At 41.9% G+C, this 24,921-nt stretch overlaps 1 protein-coding gene across 1 annotated transcript; it reads left to right on the top strand.

The window, feature by feature from the left end:
- Positions 1–5,286: 5,286 nt before the first annotated feature.
- On the top strand, positions 5,287–24,149 carry MPHOSPH6 (M-phase phosphoprotein 6). Its single transcript, XM_007994190.3, has 5 exons — positions 5,287–5,393; positions 10,869–10,981; positions 20,811–20,901; positions 22,909–23,003; positions 23,448–24,149. Exons 1-5 carry the CDS (start codon positions 5,343–5,345, stop codon positions 23,578–23,580), a joined length of 483 nt encoding a protein of 160 aa, XP_007992381.2. The 5' UTR covers positions 5,287–5,342; the 3' UTR covers positions 23,581–24,149.
- Positions 24,150–24,921: the final 772 nt, after the last annotated feature.

Below are 24,921 nucleotides of genomic sequence, written 5' to 3'. Positions count from 1 at the left end.
GTTGGACAAGAGTTTCCCAACTGACACTCTACCATTTTTGTGTCCTTCCAGCTGTCTCAACAGAACTCTCATCCTGCTTTAAGTCCTTGGCATTGCTGTTTTGGCTACTATAGTGACTATCTCTGAGGAACAGCACCCAATTTCTCTTTAAAGAATTAGCTTCCCTCATTGTGTATAGTCTTCTTGAAATTGTAAATTGTCATATGTGACTAGTGAGCACTTGAAATCTGGCAAGTGCAACTGAAGAACTGAGTATTTTAGTTAAATTAAATTACATTTAATAATTATTATAATTTTTTTGAGACAGAGTCTTGCTCTATAGCATAGGCTGGAGTGTCGTGGTGCAATCCTGGCTCACTGCAACCTCTGCCTCCCGGCTTCAAGAAAGAAGGTCCTGCCCTCCCTTAGCTGAGATATAACAAAAACTCTCTCCTTGATTTTAAAAACTTGAGTCAAGTGTCCAAAGAGCAGAGAAATCAATTGGTGCTCACCATTCTTGCTGTGTCATTAAGTTCCTTGGAATGCCCTGGTTTCTGTTCTTTTAACTTAGCCTTGTTATCAAGCCTTCTCATCATCTATGAACTACCCAGTATCCTTCCAAATCACCATTTTGTTTAACAAGTCATTTCAATATCTGGTACCTACAAACAAACAAATGAACAAAAACTAATACTTAATATACCACCTTCATGGTCTCATTGTATAAAACAGTTCCTTCCTGTGCTCACCCCAGATTCTTCTCTAGTTTCTGCACTAGGAAAGTATGCATAGCCATTGCAGTATTTAAAAAAAAAAAAAAGAAAGAAAGAAAAAGAAAAAAATGCAAGCCACACATGTAATTTTATATTTTCTAGCAGCCACATTTTAAAAAGTACACAGAAACGGATGACATTAGTTTTAAGGCTATATTTTATTTAAACAAATATATCTTTATTATTATTTAACATGTAATATGAAAAAATATTGAGTTTTTTTTTTTTTTTTTTTTTTTTTTTGAGGCGGAGTCTCGCTCTGTCGCCCAGGCTGGAGTGCAGTGGCCGGATCTCAGCTCACTGCAAGCTCCGCCTCCCGGGTTCCCGCCATTCTCCTGCCTCAGCCTCCCGAGTAGCTGGGACTACAGGCGCCCGCCACCTCGCCCAGCTAGATTTTTGTATTTTTTAGTAGAGACGGGGTTTCACCGTGTTAGCCAGGATGGTCTTGATCTCCTGACCTCGTGATCCACCCGTCTCGGCCTCCCAAAGTGCTGGGATTACAGGCTTGAGCCACCGCGCCCGGCGAGTTTTTTTTTTTTTTAGGGTAAGTCTTTTGACGTGTGGTATGTATTTTACACTTACAGCACATCTCACTGCAGATGCTAAATTTTGAAAGGTTCAAGTGACATATGTTCCTTCCGAAACAATATAGCCGCATAGACAGAAAAATAGCTCACACTGTTACTTTTAACATTTAAATTGCTGGGCATGGTGGCTCATACCTATAATCTCAGCACGTTGGGAGCCCAAGGCAGGCAGATTGCTTGAGGCCAGGTGTTCAAGACCAGCCTGGCCAACACAGCGAAACTCCGTCTCTGCTAAAAATTCAAAAATTAGCCAGGTGTGGTTGTGGGCGCCTGTAATCCCAGCTACTCAGTAGGCTGAGGCATGAGAATTGCTTGAACCCAGCAGGCAGAGGTTGCAGTGAGCCAAGATCGTACCACTACACTCCAGCCTGGGCAACAGAGCAAGACTCTGTCTCAAAAAAAAATAATAATATTATTAAATAAAAATTTAATTTAACTAAAATATTCAGTTCCTCAGTTGCACTAGCCACATTTCAAGTGCTCACTAGTCACATACGACAAGCATCTATGTACTAGGCACCACACCCTTAGATCTGCTACAGGAGTGAACAGTCACAGGGAACCTTTTCTTGATGGATCCAGTAGTTGGCAGGAATTGGAGGCTTTCATCCTTCCAACAAATTCCATTATGACAGGACTCAAAACTGTGTGAAGACCTATTTGAAATATTTCTTCCCCAAAAATGATGTATCTTTGCCTGGGTAACTACAACAGGTTAACACACTATTGATTGTGAGATCTATCCTCTGTGCTCTGCAATTCAGGTACATAGAAAGATCAAGGAATTATCTTGTCAGGTAGTTTTCAAAATTAAAAATACATAATTACTCTTAAATCACTTATCATTTATAACATGTTGAGGGGTGGGGAGAGACTTGGAGGATTCATTTTAATTATAAGGATTTTCACTATCAAATAGAAAATAGAATTTTGAGTGGCAGGTTGAAGATGTTGAACTTTATCTCTCAGACAATAACAGATATTGTAAATTTTAGAGTGAAAGAATAACATAATAATGTCAATGTTTCAGGAAAACAAATCAGAATCCAGACTGGTACAACAGGGGTCCATAGAGAAGGTGTGGGGCTTCTAGCATCCTTAGATGATAGATATATGCTATTATTTCTGCCGGGAATGCTGTTTTCCTCTTCTGAAGCTGATAAGACATGTGTTCATCCTAGTTCGGTTGCCCCTTAGTTTTCCAAGTGCAGATGGCAGACTGAGTCACTTCTCCCTTCACCTCTACTCTCACAGCAGTTCTTTGAAAATCCTGCACAAAAGTCAAATTTATAGAGACAAAAAGTAGTCGCGAGGGGCTGAGGAATTATTGTTTAATGGGAACAGAGTTTTCATTTTGCAATATGAAGAGTCCTATGGATGGATGGTGGTAAAAGCAGCACAACAGTGTGAATGATTGGTGGGCCTTTCCCCTGATTAGCTCCTCTCCACGTTTAGGAGCGTCCTCTTTTCCAGGCCAGAATGGTTTAGGTACCCTTGCTGTACCCTTTCATGACCCTCATACTTTCCTTACCGGGCTCTCATCACAACTGTCATCTACAGCTAATTGTGTGGTATATTAGTCTGCCAGGGTTACTGTAAGAAAACACTACGGATTGGGTGCCTTATACAGACTGGGTGTGATTTTCTCACAGTGCTGGAGACTAGAAGTCTAAGATCAAGGTGTTGGCAGGTTTGGTTTCTCCTGAGGCATTTATTTATTTATTTATTTATTTATTTATTTATTTATTGGCTTTCAGATAGTCTTTCCTTTAGGCAAACACAATCTTAGTGTCTGTGTCCAAATTTCCTCTTCTTATGAAGACATCAGTCAGACTGGATTAGGGCTCACCCTAAGGGTCTTGTTTTTGGTTTTTGTTTTGTTTTGTTTTTGAGACGGAGTCTCACTCTGTCGCCCAGGCTGGAGTGCAGTGGCGCGATTTCCGCTCACTGCAAGCTCCACCGCCTCCCGGGTTATCGCCATTCTCCTGCCTCAGCCACCCTAGAAGCTGGGACTACAGGCGCCCGCCACCACGCCTGGCTAATTTTTTTGTATTTTCAGTAGAGACGGGGTTTCACCGTGTTCGCCAGGATGGTCTCGATCTCCTGACCTCGTGATTCGTCTGCCTCGGCCTCCCAAAGTGCTGGGATTACAGGCTGAGCCACCGCGCCCAGCCAGGGTCTTGTTTTAATCACCTCTTTAAAGGTTCTGTCTCCAAATACACTCACATTCTGAGGCACTGGGAGTTGGAACTTCAACATATGAATTTTGGGGGATGCAATGAGGCTTGTGATTAACCTCTACTGTTTCCACTTGTTAAACTTTATAACACCAGGGACTTTGTCTTGTTCATATTTCAGGACCTTTACTGTTGCTGCTGTCTTCGGAGCACACTACCTCCAACTCTTCATACAACAGGTTTTTCTCAACTTTCAAGCCTTAGCACCACCATCTGACAAGGGCCATTCCAGACCACCTTGTCTAAAGTAACCCTAAACGTTACTCTAGGGGTCACAACACTGTTTCCTCTGTTTCACGGCAGTCACTACTTACTTATGTCCAGAATATCAGCTTCAGGAAAGATGAGGATAGGTGTTTTTACACGCTATTATACCCCGGCATCTCACACACAAGTGAATAAGATTCTGTAGCCACTTAGTACATTACAATGATTTTATTTACTCCTGGGAAAACCTCAAGGGCTTTTAACATCCAAATCGGTGTTTGAATTTCAGCTCTAACATGGATTAGCTGTGTGAATTCCACCAAGTCCCTTACCCGCCCTGTGTCTCAGAATCCCTAACAACACGATGACAATACCTTCTTTCCGGTTCTTATGGAGATTCAGCGAACTAATTACCCATAAGGTGACCAGGTCAAGAATCTGACATAGAATCTATGCTATCAGCTGAAATGCTATTAGCTTGAGGGTGTTCCAAAGCGTCGGACCTGGGAATGATTTTTGAAAACGTGTTTAGTTGGTACCCAGAGCATTAAACACCAGGGTATGAATGCCACTCTATTTTCAGTGGTTTTTAAAATTCTTTTTTGTTTTGTTTTTGAAACAAAGGCTTGCTCTATAGCCCAAGGTGGTGTCCAGTAGCGGGATCTCAGCTCACTGCAGCCTCGACCTCCCGGGTTCCAGTGATTCTCCAGCCTCAGCCTCCCAAGTAGTGGAGACCACAGGTCCGTGCCACCACACTCACCTATTTTTTTTTTTTTTTTTTGGTAGAGATAGGGTCTCACTATGTTGCCCAGGCTGGTCTTTTCAATTCTTTAGATCAAAACCAGGCCTTCTTCTCATTCAGGTGTCTTTGGCACCCATCCCTGCCTCCAACCCTTGCAGTTTCTTGAGATTCTTCTGTTTAGCAGGGATCACTTGGCCAGACACGCACCGGCAGCAGCCCGGGGATGAAGCCAGCCCGCCTGGGGTGGCCCCCGCCAGGCTCCCCGGGACTCAGGGCTGCTGTAAGGAAAGCAGCAACTCGTAGGGTCCTGGTGAAGAGCAAACGACCTGGCCCCTGCACAGGGACCCAGAACACAGGAAGCCCGCCATCCACGTTAGGAAAACAATACACGTGGGTAACCAGACCCAGGCGGGTGGCACGCGTGACGCAAACCTCTGAGGCTGGCGAGGACTACTGAGTCTGAAGGGAGTCTCTGAGGAAGGGAGTCCCTGAGGGAGGATGGGCCCCCGAGGGGGCCAGACCGATGTCCCGGGAAGGCGGCCCCCGGCTCGGGGAAGCCATGCTCTGGGTCCTCCTCTGACTTTGGCCTTTTTGGGATCTGCCGCGCTCATCCCCGCGCCACCGCCCCGCGCGCTTACCCAGCCTCTCAGTCAGTAGAGCGCCCGCCGAGAGGCCGCGCCCGCGCGCTACACGCAGGGGCGGGGCCGCGGGGCGCAGCGGGGCGGCGCGCGTTACAAGAGCGACGCAGCTGCGCACGCGGCTCCGCGCATGTGCAGTGAGGCTCGCGGCCGGAGTGCGGCGCTGGGCGGAAGCCACCATGGCGGCCGAGCGAAAGACAAAGTTGTCCAAGAATCTGCTGCGCATGAAGGTGCGGGGACACTGAGAGAGCCATGCCGGGCGGTAGGGGCACCCGATCGTTCCGACCTGGCCAGGGCCGAGGCGGCGGGCGAACGAGGGACACCAGAGGGGCCTCAGAGGGCTTCCAGCTCTCGTGCTCATTCATTCACTTAGCGCCTGCTCTGCACTGTTTACTGGGAACCGGGTTACGAATTAGGCCGACTATCAGGAGGCCCACGGGCGGATGGGAGCTCGCATACACAGAAGCAAGCAGTCAGGGTACAGCTTACCAAGTGCAGTGAGGGTAGAAGCGCCGGAGCCCTGGGAACTCACCGAGCTTCTCGCGGGGTAGTGGTCCCTTTAGGTTCCTGGGAGGGTGGGAGGCACAGCGTCCTAAACTAGGAGAAACCTGAGTTCAGAAGTCCACGAGGCAAGAAAGAAAAAGAAAACCATGGAGATTTCCAATAATTAGAGGTAATTCAGTATGTCTGGAAAGCAAGTACTAAGAAATGGGGTTGCAGAGTAGGCAGTGGTCACAACGTTCAGGGAATTTGAGGCCAGATTAAGGATATTTTCCTTTATTTTGTGAGTAATGGAAAGCTATTGACACGGGGAACAGTATTAAAAAAATAGCAACTATTTGTAGTACTAAACAATGTTTTAAGGGGTTTGCGTATATTAACCTGTGCAATTCACATAATGACACTTTGAGGTGACTACAGGCAATAACTCTCTTTTTACAGTTAAGGCAACTGAAACAGAAATAAGTAACTTACTCAAAGTCGCACAGCTAATAAGTAGTGTAGACAGGACGGGAACTCAGGCAGTCTTGCTCCAGAACCCTGGCTCTGTGTTACTTACTCTGTGATGCCTGTCACTGAGCACTACTTATAGAGGGTAGCAAACTGTTACATGTCATGTTTAAAGAGGTCGAATTTCCGAAAGAAGAAAGGAAGCGTTCATAATGTTTTGAAAGATTGGAGAGAGAGGCCATTCGCAGTGGTTCATGCCTGTAATCCCAGCACTCTGAGAGGCTGAGATAGACAAATCGCTTAAGCCCAGGTGTTTTAAGACCTGCCTGGGCAACATGGTGAAACCTCATCTCTACAAAAGATACAAAATATTCGTTGGGCCTTGTGGCACACACCTGTAGTCCCAGCTATTTGGGAGGCTGAAGTGGGAGGATCACTTGAGCCTGGGAGATCGAGGCTGCAGAGAGCTGAGATGGTGCCACTGCACTCCAGCCTGGGTGACAGAGGGAGACCCTGTCTCAAAAAAAAAAAGAGAGTAAACATTACATGGGCAAGATTTGAATGGAGTTGACCTAGGATGGAATTAGGAATGAATGGGTGAATGAGGATGCAGGACAAATTACATCATAACTTAGAGTTTGTCAAGCACTTTCATGCATATTAGGAAAATTTGAATCTTTACTGAACAGAGTTTGCTTTTGATTTTATGATTTGTAATAACATTAATTTCAGAGAAGTGGAGTGAACTGGCCAAGCAGATATTGAAAAGATTTTAGATTTTAGCAGTTGTTTTAGCTCTTGGAATAAGCCAGATGATGTACTGGGTGACTCAGGCTCAAACTAAATATCTGAGTTGCAACTAAGAAGGAAGAAATTAACTTAAAACAAGTGTCCACCCCCACCAAATGGGGAGACGCAACTGGACATTGGAAGCAAAGGAGAAGGAAAAAGATCACCCAGATTCTGTATTTGGTTTAGCAGTTTTGGTCATTGATGAGAAAAAACTTACTGGCAAGATAGCAGGAGACACTATCTATACTGATAGAAAAGAGTATACTGTGAGAAGGCAGGGAACAGCTGCACTTAGGTTGCCTTAACCAGAGCTAAGTCCTATATAACATGGGTCCCCAACCACTAGGCCACGGACCAGCACCAGTCCATGACCTATTAGGAACGGGCTGCTCGACAGGAGGCGAGCAGCAGGCAGCAAGCGAGTGAAGCTTCATCTATATTTACAGCTGCTCCCCATAGCTTGCATTACCACCTGAGCTCCGCCTCCTGCCAGATCAGTGGCAGAATCCTAGATTCTCCTAGGATCAAAAACCCTACTGTGAACTGCACATATGAAGGATCTACCTTGAGCTCTACTTATGAGAATCTAATACCTGATGATCTGTCATTGTCTCCCATCACACACAGATGGGACTGTCTAGTTTCAGGAAAACAAGCTCAGGGCTTCCACTGATTCTACATTATGGTGAGTTGTATAATTATTTTGTTACATATTATAATAGTAGAAACAAAGTGCACAATAAATGTAATGCACTTGAATCATCCCTAAATCATATACCCCTCCCCTCTCCACCACCCATGGAAAAATTGTCTTCCAGGAAACCCATCCCTGGGGACCACTTTTTAGGGCAAGTATGAGAGGGTTGAGGATTTAATCCTGACTCACTTGAAGGCCTCTGACTTGGTCAGCCATTGCAGGATGATCCCGATGGGAAGCAGAAAAAGAAAGATGTGGATGGAAGGTCTTCCAGTATGGAATGGTTGTAGAAAGGGTGCTTATTTGTGGTTTTAGTACTGTTAGACTTTTAGAACAGGGCTTGGCAAACTTTCTGTAAAAGACCATATAATAAATATTTTGGGCTTATGAGCCAGACAGTCTCTGTTACAACTACTCAGCTCTGCCAGTGTTGTTCGGGACAGGATGACCATAGCTGTATCAACAACAACAGACATCTAGCCTGAGGACCATATTGTGCTGTTGCCTGCTGTGAGTCCTCACTGGTTTTGGAGTGTGTTCTGAAATGCCCTAGAGTAGGAGAATCGAACTTCTACCTAAGTCTGGAGGTGTTTGATTCATATTCACAGGGAGTTCTATCCTTTCTGTGTGTACAGAACATATGTATATGGCTATTTTGTATACCAAAGGAATAGGTACATGACTAAATAGGAGAAATAAGGGCAGTTGGGTAGTATTGATGAGTTTTACCACGAGGCATATTAGTGATGAAATGAGGTATATGCATTTAAAAAAAACCATCCCAGAAAGAGAGTCTGGAAAAATAAGACAAGTCTAGGTTCATTTACATTCAGAGAACCTTCATTGAATGAGCTCTTGTGTACCAAGGGTGCCGCCTAAGTACCAATGATACAAGATGAACAAGAGTCATGGTCTATTCAGAATCATAGTCTTGGGAGACACCAAAGCAGCACAATGGTGAACAATAATCCAGTGTTTATCAGGCTATCTTGGGAAGGTGCTTCTTTATAGGAGCAGGCCTGGGAAGAGCCAAGCCAAATGCCAGCCAGGGAAGTCTTACCAAAGAACACATGCTGTGGGCCTAAAAGAGTAAATATTTTGCCAGACAGAAAATGGAAACATGTTGTTAAGTCGCAAAGGCAAAAGGACCGGGAAGTATAGTGTGCACGTTCCAGAAACTGCAGTTCTTCCCTGGGATGAGGATATAGGCACAGGTAAAATGGATGAGGACTGCGAAACACTAGTCTGCAAACTTGTTTTCTTTTACTTTTTATTTAAAATAGTGATAGATTCACAGGAAGTTGCAAAAAGTATACAGGGATATCCCGTGCATCCTTCATGCCACCTCCCCCAGTGGCAACATTTTATAACACTAGAATACAGTAAAGAGCCAGGACATTGACAGCGAGCTTACTCAGATTTCACCATTTTACATGCACTCACTTTGCGTGGACAGTTGCTGGGTCATATGGTAAGTGTATGTTTAGTTTGCTAAGAAACTGCCACGCTGTTTTCCACAGTGGCTGTACCATTTACTTCCCTACCAACAATGTTTGAGTGCAGTTTCTTCACACTCTCATCAGTGCTTGATGTTATCACAGTCATGTGTTACTTAACAACAGGGATACATTCTGAAACATGCATTGTTAGGTGATTTCATCATTGTGAGAGCATCATAGAGTTCACCTACACAAACCTGGATGGGGTAGCCTACCACACACCTAGGCTGTATGGTACAGCCTGATGTTCGTAGGCTACAAACCTGTACGGCATGCTACTGTACTAAATACTGTAGGCAGTTGTAACAGTGGTATCTGTGTATCTAAACATACCTAGATATACAAAAGTTACAGTAAAAGTGCAGTATTGTAATCTTATGGGACCACCATCATATATGGGTTCCATCGTTGACCAAACATCATTTTGCAGCACATGACTATTTTATTCATGAACATTCTTAAGGTTTTTTTCATTTAACTTAGTAGTCATTGTTAAAGCCCTTATGCCTAAAGAGGCTTATGTTTGGAAGAGCTGGAATAGAAGGAGAAGAAATATGGGACCTGGGCCGGGTGCAGTGGCTCACGCCTGTAATCCCAGCACTTTGGGAGGCCGAGGCAGGTGGATCACAAGGTCAGGAGTTCGAGACCAGCCTGGCCAATATGGTGAAACCCCCGTCTCTACTAAAAATATAAAAATTAGCTGGGCATTGTGGCAGGCGCGTAATCCCCGCTACTCGGGAAGCTGAGGCAGGAGAATCACTTGAACCTAGGAGGTGGAGGTTGCAGTGAGCCGAGATCATGCCACTACACTCCAGCCTGGGCGACAGAGCAAGACTGTCTCGAAAAAAAAGAAATATGGGAACTGAATAAGGGAAGAAATGGGGATACATAGAAACCAGTGGAACCTGAAACCTAACTGCTAGGAGGCTCCTGGGTGTTTTCACATTTTATTTTCTCCAGTGTTGATATTTTATCATTTTGCTGTGTTTAGCCTCTTAAGTTTGTTCACTTATTCCCTGAAGAAATACAGGTATTCATGCTAGTGAGAGACTGGCAGCAGCACTGTTATTTACTGCCATATTTTGAGTCAAGTTTCTGCAGATTTGATAATAAGAGCAGCTGAAGAGTTTAGCAGCATTTCAGAGGAAAAATAAAAATGAAGAGCAGACTTATAGACGTACCTTTGCTTCTGTCTACATTTATCGGGCTCTTACTGTGCTTCAGTCATCATATTGGGATAGATGAAGGAGATGACCCTGACACCCAGTCCTTAAGGTCTCCGGAAGAGATAGATGCTCAAAAGTTAAGATGTGGTGAGTCTATTGGAGGAGCCATGGAAGCATTTAGGAGAGAGGCACTGATTTTACTGGCACTCACAGAAGTGTGGTAGCTTTACCTATGTCAGACGGGCGAGGAGTTGGCCAGGTGAAAGAGGATAAGAAGAGCATTTCAACCCCAGATCAGCAGGTGCCAAAGCCAGTGGGCTCTGTGGGTGAGCGCAAGACCTTCGAATGTGATGTCTTAGCCCTTAAGTTTTTTGGAGGAAACATACATTGTGCATTTTCTCATGCCCTGACACAATCCCTCATCATTTAGTGTAAAGTTGGAAGGGTAGAGCTAAAACATTTGATCACTTGCCCCAACCCTCAATCTTGAGATGGGTTCTATAGATAAATGAGGGAGAGCACGTAGAAGAAAATTATTTCGGGTTTCCTCAGTTCTAAAATGGGAAAAGTTTCAGACATTGATTTTGTTTGTTTTCACAGTTTATGCAAAGGGGACTGGACTCGGAAACCAAGAAACAACTAGAAGAAGAAGAAAAGAAAATCATTAGTGAAGAACACTGGTACTTGGATTTGCCAGAGCTTAAAGAAAAAGAGTAGGTTTATTCAAATTTATACTGATGATGGTTGGGGCGTTCAGAAGGAAACTCCTGGTAAATTTAACTCATCATTCCAGTGACATAAAGCCCATGAAATAGTTTCTGTTCAGTTTATTGAGTTAGCGGCACAACTAAAAAATATTAAACCTATAAAAGTTGTACATGGATTTATACATTTTTACTACTCCCCCTCCCAGCCACTGTTTATCACCTTGTCCTTTTTTACGTTGAATAAAGGAACCTAGCCCACGTATCTCTAATAGTAACAGCAGACCTTTTAGGGAAGCTGTAATGTTCTCTCTATCACCTTAAGTTCTAAAGATTAGGTGTGTACTTCAGACCTCTCCAGTTTTGTTTCAATTACAGAGTTCATTAGGTTGAGCATTTTAAGGCAGGTCAGGAGTTTTTGTTTCTTTTTTTAAAATTGTTATTACTTGTAATACCACCCATTTTAACTAACATTTACTGAATCTATAGTGTGTACCAGGAACTGGGCTAAACACTTTACATCCTTAGTTATTGAATCTTCATAGCAAACTTAGGAGCTGCCTCCTATCATTCTGTCCACTTTGGAGTTGAGGAACTGAGCTTAAGGGAGGGTAACTTGCCCAGGTTCACCCAGCTAGTCAGTGCTGAAGCTAGGGTAGACGGTTTCTGGCCCCAAGCTTGGCTGGTGCCTGATCAACAATTTTGAGCGAAGGAGTGATGGATTTATTTCATCCATTAATTTAGCTGAATCCTTCTGGAAGCTGTTTTTCATTTTTCCCTGATATTTTCCTCACCATTAGTAAGCTCTGTGGTGTGGTAGTTTTACTTAAACTTTGTTCAAATGACTGAAGATGCTGCTCATTATCTTGAGGCACATTTATGTCTTTCCATCCTGTACCTGATGTTTGGGCTTTGATTTGGAATGTTATATTCCCTTGTTCATATGGCTGAGCTCTGGACCTTGTTTGAAGGTTAGGTACCCTTCTCTAAAGGTAGAAAGTATGTCCCACCAGGAGGGATGAGGGGAAGGTACTTTTTTTCTCTACTTCTTGGAGGAAGCATGATGTTGGTGAGGAGGGAGAAGATAATGCCAGACACAGGGTCACGGGGAGGAAGGGACCTTTGCTGCTGAGGAGCTATAATTTAATTTTATGTGTTAACTCAACTTGCCAAAATGTTCCTTCCAGTTGTTTATTGAAAGAGCAGGACTGTTTCTGTCTTGTTTCCAGATTTTTCCCCCGAATACAGCATATTGTTCCCAGAAAATGACCTTTACATTTCTTCCTGGGACGGTAAATAATAATAGTTTGCCATTACTCAGCATCCTGTTTATGTATAGGTGTGTATATCAGCTCAGGATGTTGGCAGAAAAAGATAACACTCTCAGACTGAGGAGAGACTATCAAGGTGTGGGTGGGGCAGAGGGGAGCCCCTCGGGACAGTGCAGTACCTCCTAGCATATGTAGTGGGAGTGATTACCACCTGAGCTTGCAGAGTCAAGGGGTGGGTGGGGAATGGCTGCTACTGAATCTGGAGATAAGCTGTGTAGAGAGAGCACCTTACAGGAGCTGCTACCTCTATTCACGGGTACAGCCAGCCCAAGGTCATCCTAGCAAGGGAGCCAGGTACCTGGCAGCAAAGGAGCCCTTCCGTGCATTACATTCAAGTCAGCCCCCTAGGTCAGAGAACAGGGCTGAAGATGGGAAATAAGTCTGGAGGGGTAAATGGATGACATATCCTTGGTATATGTGTTGTATTGTAGTTGTTGTTGTTTTTAACACTCTAAATAGGGAGATCATGGAATGGATTGGTTGATTAAGCACATGGGCTCTGAAGTCAGGCAGACCTGGGTTTGATGCCCAGCTCCGGCACTTGTTTACTTATCACCTTGGGTGAGTTACTTAACCTGTTTTGTGTCATTTGTATATTGGGTATGATGATAGATAGTACCTGTCCAGTGCATTCCGAGAAGTAGATGAGGTAATATATGTAAAACAGTCACTATAGCGCCAGGCGTAAAGCACAGTGATTGTCGCCGTTGTGTACTTTTCCTTATACCTCAGTATATGAAGTACACCCATTCCTTTCTACTGTCTTATGTTTGTGCATCCTTTTTTGCTAGTGTTAATCTGAACTATTCTGTGAAGTTGGAGATTGCATGTGTCTATGCTCTGAAAGTCTCGAGTTTCCCATTTTTAATGCCAGCCGTATCAGTTTGTAATTCAGTGAAGATAATTAGGACTATTCAGTGTTAACACTGCCTCACAGAGGACACCTTTAACCGGTGGCTAGACTGTGTAGGGGAATGATGATCTAGCTGCCGTGCCTTAACTTGGAACAACCGAAGGACTTTCCTGACTCCAGAGCTCTCCTATGTGGCTGAGGCCTTAGTGTAGCCACATTGCATATCATCGTCTCCCTCTGCTCAATCCTCCTGTCTGTTTTCCTAGAAGGGCATCTGCTGAACAACACTACCTGCTAAGTTTTCTGCATATAACTCTGTCTCAGAGTCTGTTTCCAGGGAACTCGATATAGTGTGAATTCCTAGGAGTGAAATTTACCAGATCAAAGATTTTGCTATGTATTGCCATATTGTTTTTCCCCCAAGGATATGGTCCAGTAAGAGTGTACAAGTATAGGCTGTTTAATTACTCCTTTGTCGTAGCAAGTTGTTTAAGAAGTATTTTTGACTATTGTGTGTCTTATGCTTGTATTTTGTGGTGTATTTGAATTCAGAAGCTATAGGGACCTGAAACTAACAAGTTAGCCTGCCACACTTCCACTGATGCTGGTGGAAGATAGGAGCCTTCTGGGTCTGAGATGTAGGGGAGGGACAATATCCTTTCCTTCCAACCATTTGAAATTCATTAGTTGGGGTCCCTGTAATAAAAGACAGATTAACAAGAGAAAGGTGTACACTTTTATTTCACAAAAGTTTTAGGTGACACAGGAGCCTTCATAAGAAAATGAAGACTGAAGAATTGGTTGAACCTGAGTGTTTTTATGTTAGGTTTAATGAAGAGTGGAAAGTTGTGAAGAAATATAATAAGACCAAGGGGTATGAGCGAAGAGTAATAAACCAGGAGAAACTTAGGAAGTCTTTTGTTCACATTCCCCTCTGTGTCCCTTCTTCTGAGATAAAGATGTTGCTTTCCTCTGAGTGTAGGGAGGGCACCTCTCATGTGAGTTTTATGACCTGCTTCAGGGGACGGTCAGAAAATCCTACCTGCACGTCATTTTTCAGATTCCTTCAGCATAAAATTTTCAGTATGCCAAGATGCCATATTTTGGGGGTAGTGTGTCCTGAACACCATCAGAGACAAAGGACTTACTGCACAGCAAGCAGCACAAGCATCAAGTTTGCATCATTTCTCTTTTGTCCCAAGTCCTATGAGGGATGGCATGAAGTGGCCCAGGTGGATGCTGTGCACCCAGTGGACGTGCATCATAGCTGAGATCTCCTGAGCCTAGAAAACTGGAACCTTGGGTAATGGACCACAAGCAGACTTGCCTTCAGCCCCAAGAGAGGCATCTGCATTATGCTGGACAGTGAGCACATCTGCCCTTTGCTTTAGAGGAAGACTGTTTTTCAAGGCTGCTTGCTATGCAGATATCGTTGCAAAGATAGTCCAGAACAAACAGGCAGGCAGTGCCTCACTCAAAAAATGTGCAGGAATGTGAGACCCACTGAGAAGGAGGGTTTTCTAACTGGAGTTTTGCCATGCTATTTGTGGCCTTAGGCAAGTGCAGCTTTTTCTAAGCAGTAGTTTCTCATCTGCAAAATTTATGAAATAGATCATTTTGTGTGTTTTAGCCCTAAAATTATAGAACCTCATTAATGAAAATTGGATAATTAAAATATAAAAACGGTTAAGTTTTGAAGTATTTCACTTGCTTGCCAACTCTATAATTAATTTTTCTAATTCTTAAAACCATGCATGTAGATACAAAACACCTGTGCTCCTTTGTATATTAAAATTACGGTGTCAGTGCAAAGCCGTGGGAAAGACCTCTGAGGGGCCAGCAGTCCTGCTCTGAATCCAGTCCTGGCCTCTGGAGGTTGCCTTTCTCTGGGTCCCTCATTTATCTTAAGTGAAAGCTTTGATGTGTGGTGTTTTCCCTAGAGAAGTGATTTACTTTGGAATCGAGGAGGTCTCATCAGCTGCTCACTCTATAAGGAATAAGATTGGGCAATTGAGAAGGTATCCCAAGTTCGTAGAAAAAGCTGAACAGCAAGTTCTGTGCCCAAATTTAGATTCCCTCTGGGAGAGGTGTTTCTGAAGTAAGTGAGGTGCTGGCTAGACTAGAGGGCCAGTGAGAGAGGAACCAAAATCACAGTGGTTCTCAAAGTTTTGGAACTCAGAAGCTATTTGCATTTATAAAAATTATTTAGAACTCCTAGGCCGGGCACGGTGGCTCACACCTGTATTCCCAGCACTTTGGGAGGCCGAGGCAGGCAGAACACGAAGTCAGGAGATTGAGACCTGGCTAACGTGGTGAAACCCCGTCTCTACTAAAAATACAAAAAAAAAATTAGCCAGGCTTGATGGCACGTGCCTGTAGTCCCAGCTTCTCAGGAGGCTAAGGCAGGAGAATCCCTTGCATCCGGGAGGCAGAGGTTGCAGTGAGCCGAGATCGTGCCACTGCACTCCAGCCTGGGCAACAGAACGAGATTCCATCTCAAAAAAAAGTTACTTAGAACTCCTAGAGAGTGTTTTGTGTGGTTTATATTTGTCAATATTTACTATGTAAGAAATTTTTTAAATTATTTAAATATTCATTTAAAAAACAAACTCATTACCTAACACATTTTTAATGAAAAATAACGTTTTTAAGACAAAATATTTAACGAGAAGAGTGGCACTGTTTTCTGTTTTTGCAAATCTCTTTAACATTCTGGCATAATAGAAGACAGCTGGACTCTGAACGCCTGCAGTCAGCCTGTTAAAGCATGTTGTTTTGGTTGAAGTATATAAAGAAAAGCCACCCTCACACAGGTGATACGGTTGAAGAGAGAGGAGTATTTCAATGGCCTTTTCATATGATTTTTTGGTACAACTCCAAAACTCAATCAGTAGTAGTTTCTTCAGAGTAAATTGCAATGTGGAATCTGAAAACACCAGTGAACTTTTCATGTCTTGGTCTGTCTTGTATTCTAAATCTTTTACCCATATATGATTTCTTAACATCATGCATCTGTCATTTGGAAAATGCGTTGTATAGATTTTCCCAATGTTAACTCATCTTGTTATACAATATCAAAAATCACATTCATTAGTATCACTGTCGATTTCATCAGAAAAGTCTTTTAAGTGTTGGGAAACTATCAAGCCCAAGATGACAGATAAAAGCTATTCGGAATTCTGACTTTTGCTTGAAAGCTTGAATTTTGTTATTGGCAATAAATAGTGTCAGTTGTTCCCCTTGAAGTGTCAGGTTCACTTTATTTTCAAGAAAATGTCTGCCAAAGAACCCAAACCCACAAAACCATAGTTACGGTGTCACATTGAAAAAAGGTGTCTAATTCATCTCTCAGTTCAATCACACAAGTGCTGTTAGATTATTTGACTATGAAGAAGTATCTTATATATATAGTTTCAATTTTGTATGCCAAATATTTTTTAAAGTAATTGAGGGCTAAGATTAATAAAAATAAATTTGTGCTGTATCATCAAGAACATCCTAATGTGAAACTGGCATTTTTCTTTGAACTGTGAGGACCTGCCTGTGAAGAATGTAACTACCAGGATATTCTGGTATCACTGCTGCTTTCACTCATGGTAAGATTTCGTTTCACCCAGAGTTGCTTTTGCACAGTCTGCAAATGTCAACACAGTAAAAGACGACATCTTAGTGTTATCATGCAAGTAATTCTGACGTCCTGCTACTCTGCATTCTCTCCATTCCGGCTGCAGGGGCTTTATGTTTCTCAGGCTGGTTAGAGTCCCTTCTCAGGGTCCCCACTTATGATGGGGCCCTCAGGTGTTCTTCACCTGGGCATCCTCATATCTTGCTTCCTCACTGCCTCCTGGCCCTTGCTCAGATGTCACCCCACCCAAGAGGCCTACCCAGACCACTCTTTTCAAAGACAACGCCTCTCCTCTAGTCTGCCCTCACTGTCTCCCCTTAAACTGCTGTGTGCGGGGGTGGGGGTGGGGGTGGTTGTTGCATTCAGTGGAACGTACTTAAGTCTACAGCTGTATGTGTTTTGATAGTACATGCATCTTTGTAAACCATACTGCTATCAAGGAAACATCGCCATCACCACATGAAGATCTTCATCCCTCTTTGTAATCAGTCTCACCCCTGCTCTGACGCAAGCACCGTTCTGATTTCTTAAACCTTAGATTAATTTTGTCTATTCTTGAGCTTCATAAAAAAGGAATCATGCAGTATGTGCTTAACTGTGTCAGCGAAGTGTTTTGGATGTTCATCCTTGTTTTGGAACATCAGTAGTCTGTGTCTGTTGCTAAGTGGTATTTCATTTTACAGATACACCACGGTGTATCTATTCATTGTTTTATTGACTGTCATTAATAGAGAAGTGTTACAACACTTTCACTAAGGAAGTATGAGAGTTCAACATTTGGAGTTAGATATCTTTTTCATTTTATTCTGGTGGCATCTCATTGTGGTTTTTAGTTAGCATTTTCCTGATGACTAATAATGTTAAAGAACTCATGGTTGGATTGTTTGCAGTTTTCTGGGTTTTTTTTCTTTCTTTTTTTTTTTTTTTTTTGAGATAGAGTCTTGCTACAGTGCACTGGCGCAACCTCAGCTCACTGCAACCTGCCTCCCGGGTTCAAGCGGTTCTCCTGCCTCAGCCTCCCGAGTAGCTGGGATTACAGGCACGCACCACCATGCCCAGCTAATTTTATTTTTAATAGAGACCATGTTGGCCAGGCTGGTCTTGAACTCCTGATTTCAGGTTCAGGCCACCCAAAGTGCCAGGATTACAGGTATGAGCCACCACACCCAGCCTGGTTTTTTACGCTTATGTATAAAGCTGGTATGAACACTCATATTCTAGGTTTTTTTTTTGTTATGTTTTCATTTCTTTTGTAACTGTCGAATTGTACTTTAACAGAAATTTTCCGACCAGTTTCCAAAGTGTTCTATGACTTTACACTTTCACTAAGGAAGTATGAGAGTTTGGAGTTGTGTATCTTTTTACTTTTAACTATTTTAGTGGCATCTTATTATGGTTTTTAATTTGCATTTTCCTGATGACTGACAATGTTAAAGAACTTCTTTTTGGGCCATTTTCATATGTGAAGTGCCTTTTCAAATATTTTGGCCATTTTAAAAATTGAGAAAGTTTTGTTGTTTTGTTTTTAAAATATTTTATATCACATATTTGTTCATCCCACTATCCATCCATCAGTTTATTGTATTTTTGATGCAGTAAGTTGCAGACATCAGTACATTTGTTTCCGAAATATTACAGCATGCACATCATTAACTCAAGCTCAGTGTTTCTAGGGTTTTTTTTTAGACCAAACATACATACATCTGTGCATGTAGGAGTTATTTATGTTCTGAATACAAGTTCTTTGCCACCTATATATATATATATAGTGAATATTTTCTTCTAGCCTGTTAATGTTGTCTTTTGATGAGTTTTTATTTTGTTTTATTAATGTTTTTCTTTTATGGTTTATTCCTTATGAGTCTTGTCTAATGAATCCTTGGCTATGCCAAGGTGGTAAGATATTTTCTGTTTTCTTCTAGAAATTTTGTAGTTTTAGTGCTGACATTTTTATCCATGGTTTGCCTCTAACTCCTTTTGTACAGCATGAGGTAGAAATCAAAGGACATGTTTTTCATAGATAACCTGTGGTCCTATTAACTTTTTTTTTTTTTGAGACAGAGTCTCAGTGTGAGTTCCCACTCCCTGCTCCACAATCTGGAAATTGCCTCCAGGCAGAAAGCTCTGCATTCAGGGGGCTCACTTCATTTGATTTTCTTCACCCAGGCATCACAGTTGTATGCTTGGACTTGTTGATTATCTAAACATAGTCATTTTATATTTTGTCCTGTTTTATATAGTTATGGTGCGGGAAAGCTAGTTCCATACCAATTACTCCTCTACAGCTCGGGATGGAATAACCTGCTTTATTTTCATCCATTTTGTGATATAAATGTTTCATTCGTTATTTGGCCCCTCTTTCTATAGACTGTAACCTCCATGAGAGCAGAGGCCTTTTTTTTTTTTTTTTTGGAGACAAGTGTCTCACACTGTCACCCAGGCTGGAGTGCAGCGGCACAGTCTCGGCTCACTGCAACCTCCACTTCCGGGATGCAAGCAGTTCTCCTGCCTCAGTCACCTGAGTAACTGGGACTCCAGCCATCCGCCACTATGCGCAGCTGAGGCTCTTTTATTGGTGGCTGTTTCCGCAGTTTGATTTAATACACACAGTTTGGTTTAATAAGTGTTTGTTGGATGAGGGAATCTTTATGAGAATCAGAGCCTACTCCAGCAAACAAGCCTTAAGAGCCACATGTTTGCTTTCCTGCCATGCTTTACGGTTTATGGCCAGGCTAGAGATAGATATGTCACCTTGGATTTAGGGTCATGAAGTGCTGACTCAGCAGAGAAATTCTGCAGGAGACAGTAATGTCCTGGTCCAGTAATGTCCTGCAGCCTGCCCCAATGCCGTCAGTGGTGTCGTGCTCAGCCCTGTCAGCAGCAGCAACGGTTTTCCTAGGGTCATTCTCTAGCATGATTTTGGTTTCGGTGCAACCACCTAGCGACCGTTATTTCTGCCCATCTTCCAGTTCTGCCCCTCCAGCCTTCCCGGTGATTTTGAGATGCCCAGTACAGCTGGCCCTTTGTATCGCAGATTTTGGTATCCACAAGGGGTCCTGGAACCAGTCCCCCTTGGAAACGAAGAGCCTACAGTGTGTGTTCTTACAGTAAATTCCTTCTCTGTTGAAGTCATCCAGGGTCAGCCTTTGGTGTTTATAGCTAAGAGCTCTGACTGGTAACACTGTTAAAGCTGCCCAAGCCTCTGATTTCCCACTACTTATCCTGGATTTGTAATAAGAATTTGGTGGGGGCCAAAATCTCAGAAGTCACCACTAAAGAACTTATCCGTGTAATCAAAAAACCACCTGTTCCCCAAAAACTATTGAAATTTTTTGAAAAAAATCTGTGTATAAGTGTACCACACAGCTCAGACCTGTGTTCAAGAATCAATGTAAATGCAAGTATAAAAAAGACTGGAAGGAAATACTCAAATATACTAACAGTCCTTTTTAACCTCTTGGTAAGGAATTTCCAGGCAGTTTATAAACTCATACTTTATTCTGCTTTCCAAATTATGTTCCTTAAAATGTGCTACTTTGATAATTAGAAAATGGAATTTTTGAAATCCCTGAGAAGAAAATACAAAATATGCCAGAAACTTCAGTAAAATGATTTGGAGTAGTGTGTCACTGTATATTGTATGTGTATTTTTACATACATATTATTTCCTTTCTGAAAAAGAGTTGAAAAAAATTTTTGGTGAGGGGAAGTAAACACAAAAGAAACTTTGCTTCAACTTTGGCAAATTCAAGTTTATTGTAGATACTTTAGATCTTTATATTATGTAGGTATTTATGCAAATTAAATGTATTGTTTAAGAGAGGTTTTGCCTCCAGCCTACTGCTCTTGTCTCCTAATGCCTTTGCTGACCAAATTAATCAGATTTTATTTTTAACCCTAAGTTAGAAATCTTACTGTATTTTTACTTCATTCTACTGAGAACCATAGGTTGATTTTTTTCATTGAGTTTTGGCTTTTGTTTTCTGTGCTTTATATATGGAGAAATGCTATTTCTATGTTCCCATTTAGGAGTTTCATAATAGAAGAGCAGAGTTTCTTACTATGTGAAGATCTTCTCTATGGAAGAATGTCATTCAGAGGATTTAATCCTGAGGTTGAGGTATTAAATATAATTGCTTCAAATTTAAAATTTTTCCAATTGAATTTTTTTCTGCTAATAATTGGGCTTAGATGTTTCTCTACCAAGTACCATTTCTACTCATTATGTAGAAAATAACAAGTCTTGAAATATCACCATGGCTATTTAAAGAATTGCAGGCATTGCAGTCTAGTTTTGTGGTAGAGGTGAGTAGATAATTTCATAGAGGGGTATACAGCCCTTGACAGTGCCACTGTAAATTTCAAGTTGAGTCATTTATAGGAACGTCAAGATTTTATTCATATGATGCTATTATGAAAAGTTATTTTCTGGCACCTATAAATGTATTTTTTCTAATGGAAAAATGTTACTTTAGAATTGTATAGTTTGACTTTTTAATGGACAGTTTTAATCCAAGCTTGTATGTAGATTTTTAAATGAATCCTTTGGACAGTTTGTTTGAAAAACGAATATTTGCCTTATAACTGAGCTATTCATTTGAATTTCTGCTCCAGGATAGAGAAGCAGACCTTTATTTAACAAATATTCATTAGAACTGTGGCTCATATGTTAAAAGCCATCCTGTCAGGTACTTGATGAACCAAATGGACACTTGAGATATAAATCTTCAGTTTTGTAAATATTACACGAAGTCAGGGTTTCTCGCCCTTGGCAGTGTTGACATTTGGGGCCAGATAATTCTTTGTGGTGGTGGCTTTCCTAAGAGGATGATGAACCACATCCCTGTCCTCTGTTCTCTACCAACTAAATATCAGCGCACACACACCCCACCCTCCAACCCAGTTGTGACAACCAAAAATGTTTCCAGGCATTGCCACAGGTTCCCTGGTGGGAAGAATCGTCCCCAGTTAAGAACCACTTCTCCAGGAGCCACAGTTAACTAAGCCAGTTGCCAGAGTTTATTGAAAGATTCTAGATTAGTTTTCCTTTTCTGCTTTTTTGGCAGAGTGGAAGGAGGCATGTGTGATAATTAAGGTGTTATATTAGAAGTGTTTGTTTTTCATATATACTGGTCTCACTTTGACCTGCTTTAATTAAGCTTCAGATTGAGAAGGAGAGAGGCTGCAGAGTGGGGTAAAAAGGGAAGAAAAAGGCAGGGATTATGAAGATGTGGTATTCAAAGAGCACGGTTTGGATAGGCGAGCATTCCACAGTACGTCTGCTGCACTGGGACAGGAGAGGTGCCACTGCCCGCAGAAATTGATGGGGGGCAGGGATGGGTGTTAGCAAATGGCCGTAATTACTGGATTCTGTAACACCGAATACACTCCCCCTAGAAAAAGGTTTTAAACTATTGTCACTCTTTTAAGCCTTAGAAAAACTAGTTGAGACTGATTTCTCATCTTGTATTCCTTCTCCTCTTGCTATAAAGAAGAGATTACACATTTAAAAAAAAAAAAAAGGAAAGGTCAGAGGATAATTATCACAGAAAGGTTTATGTGAAAGAGTTGAAGGAGAGACCTGTGGTGCATGGATGTTACATGGGATGCATTATCCACCCTAAAGTTTAGGAGGGTGGGGCTGAGGTGCAGATTCCCTCCATCATACAGGGCCAGCCTTCCACTTCTGCCGCCGCCTCCACCCACCACCACCACCAAGAGATGCATTTAAAATTACTGACTACTAGTACTTCTTCCATTTGGCTTAAAGATGGAGTGGGGGAAGTTCAGAGAAAATCTGAAAGTTTATTATTTCTTCCCCCACTCACTGGAATGTGTCAGCAGTATGCCAGCTTTAAATATCAGTAACTAGTACTAAGATTTATGATCTTAAATACACTTTTAATTCACACTAAATATAAAGCAGTGGGGCTTTGCCTATTTTTTTGACTCAGAGCTGACTTCTGTTAGACCATTGTGATATCAAGTATTACAGAGAGTCCCTTATCAATTTTAACTAGTTCTCTAGATTATTTGACTTCAGTTTCTCTGCCTTCAAAGAAGTTTGACATCAGTTCCTTTCACAAGCGTTTTCTAGCCTGAAGGTCAGCACTGGTGTATTTTTCAGAAATTGATGCTTCAGATGAATGCTAAGCACAAAGCAGAAGAAGTCGAAGATGAAACAGTGGAGCTTGATGTGTCAGATGAAGAGATGGCTAGAAGGTAACCGTCCTGCGCAGCAGCTTTCTAATCTGGACCAAGCATTCATTGGCTTTCCCAGGAATGCTTCTCTTACCCCACAGTCCACGGCAGCTTTCAAGGGAGTCCCCCTAGTAGGAAGATGACTGTGATCAGCCTTCTCTTAATGGCCTGCAGGGGCCGCAGACCTGTCTCAGGCTGCCAGTTGAGAGCCCATTTCCAGAGCTGCTGGAAATGTGTATTTTTAAATGTACATCTCAATTTATTTAGGGTAATGCAAACACCAAAATGGCAAGGAATTTAATCACTCTTGGAGAAGTTCATAAATTGTTAAATCAGATGGTTTCTTTTAATCATAGTTTTCTTTTTCTTAATCTTTTTTATTGCATATTTGGTCTGATATTCTTGACAAGGTTTGATTCCTACCTTTTTATTTGAAATTAAACGTGCTGTCTATCCTCTTGACAGATATGAGACCTTGGTGGGGACAATTGGGAAAAAGTTTGCCAGAAAGAGAGACCATGCCAATTACGAAGAAGATGAAAATGGAGACATAAAACCGATTAAAGCAAAGAAGATGTTCTTAAAGCCCCAGGATTAAGATGGATGCCTTAAGCAATGGACCACGGGTGCTTGATGGAAGTCAGCAGCGCATCTGGAGCTCATCCCGATAGCATCTCTATAGTTATTAATACTGTAAGGTTTACTTTGTAAAGAGATGTACCATTTTGGAACCATGCTGTTTAAAAAAACAGATGTGTGATGGATGTTGTACATCCTTTGCTTCATGGTATTCATTCATAAATTTTTAGCCCCTGATCTACAAATGTATATGTTTTTACAGGGCTGCTTCCTAAAGTTTTTTTGACCTCAGGTTTATCGTAATATAGTTCTCCAGTCACTGACCTTGAATTGACTCATAAATTACTGCCAATGTTTAAATTGCCCTTATGTTTATATTTAAATTATTATGTCAAGCCAATTCATACATACAGTTTGGAATCAAATATTCTAAGAATTTATTCTGTAAATTTATCAAGAATAAACATGCCTCTCCAGCCTTAAGTGTTTACGTGCTCCCAGGTCATTGTCAGTTTATGGTATTGTGTTATTTAAAGCATTGAATTGATAGAAAAAAATTGCTCTGTAATAAAAACCTGCTTTCACATACTTTTTATATTTTCTTGTACTTTCAAATAACAATTTTAGTCTAATTCAGTAATATAACTTTTTTCCAAATAGTAACTTTAAAAAACAGCCATTGGTCAGAATATAGTGATGTATGAGGTTGAACCATAAGACATTGCCTTTTACAGGTCAAAAACAACCATTAGTTTCTTATGGTAAAGCCCAATAGAATTTACCACTGACCAATGGCACCATCTCCTAGTCTGAACTCTATTCTAAATGCTAAGTATAGAAAGAAGCACATAGAATTAAGTGTGTGTATGTGTGTCTGTCTGTCTGGAGATAAGTACCTAGGACTTCTGAGAACTACTGATTTAATTTTGCTCCCAGGAAATGAATGAGGTACATGTCTCTGTCCTCAAATCTCTGTAAGGTTTTATTGCTCTGTGACCTCAGTTCTCTGGTGAGTTATGAGAAAAGATAGGAATTTGAAGTTAATCTGGCTTTTTTTTTTTTTTTCATTGTGAATATGAGAATGATGCACCTCCCAACTCTGGGAGGTAACAAGAAGTTCTTCTCCGTGCCTTATACCACCACAATCCATGGACTTACTACATGTCTTAGGTACCTGTCTGCACAGTACAACTTCTAACTGACAAACTCATTTCACCATAAAAGAAGTCGGGTAATGGGGGCTTATGCCTCGAATGCACTGGTCTTAGCATATCCCCCATCACCCAGGAACAGGGGGCATAATAGGACGATGGAATGGGCTGCTGAAGACTCGGTTATGGCCCTGGGTAGAATACAACCC

This window comes from Chlorocebus sabaeus, chromosome 5 (genome assembly GCF_047675955.1).
Source record: "Chlorocebus sabaeus isolate Y175 chromosome 5, mChlSab1.0.hap1, whole genome shotgun sequence".
Classification (NCBI taxonomy): domain Eukaryota; kingdom Metazoa; phylum Chordata; class Mammalia; order Primates; family Cercopithecidae; genus Chlorocebus; species Chlorocebus sabaeus.
The sequence above is the reverse complement of the archived record's forward strand: the minus strand, read 5'-3'. Positions and strand labels throughout refer to the sequence as shown.

Excerpts from the sequence above, each read along its gene's own strand:
- MPHOSPH6 (XM_007994190.3), top strand. The coding sequence starts at position 5,343 with ATGGCGGCCGAGCGAAAGACAAAGTTGTCCAAGAATCTGCTGCGCATG. Across the intron at positions 5,394-10,868 it reads AGAATCTGCTGCGCATGAAG|TTTATGCAAAGGGGACTGGA; the intron begins GTGCGGGGACAC and ends TTGTTTTCACAG. Across the intron at positions 10,982-20,810 it reads CCAGAGCTTAAAGAAAAAGA|GAGTTTCATAATAGAAGAGC; the intron begins GTAGGTTTATTC and ends GTTCCCATTTAG.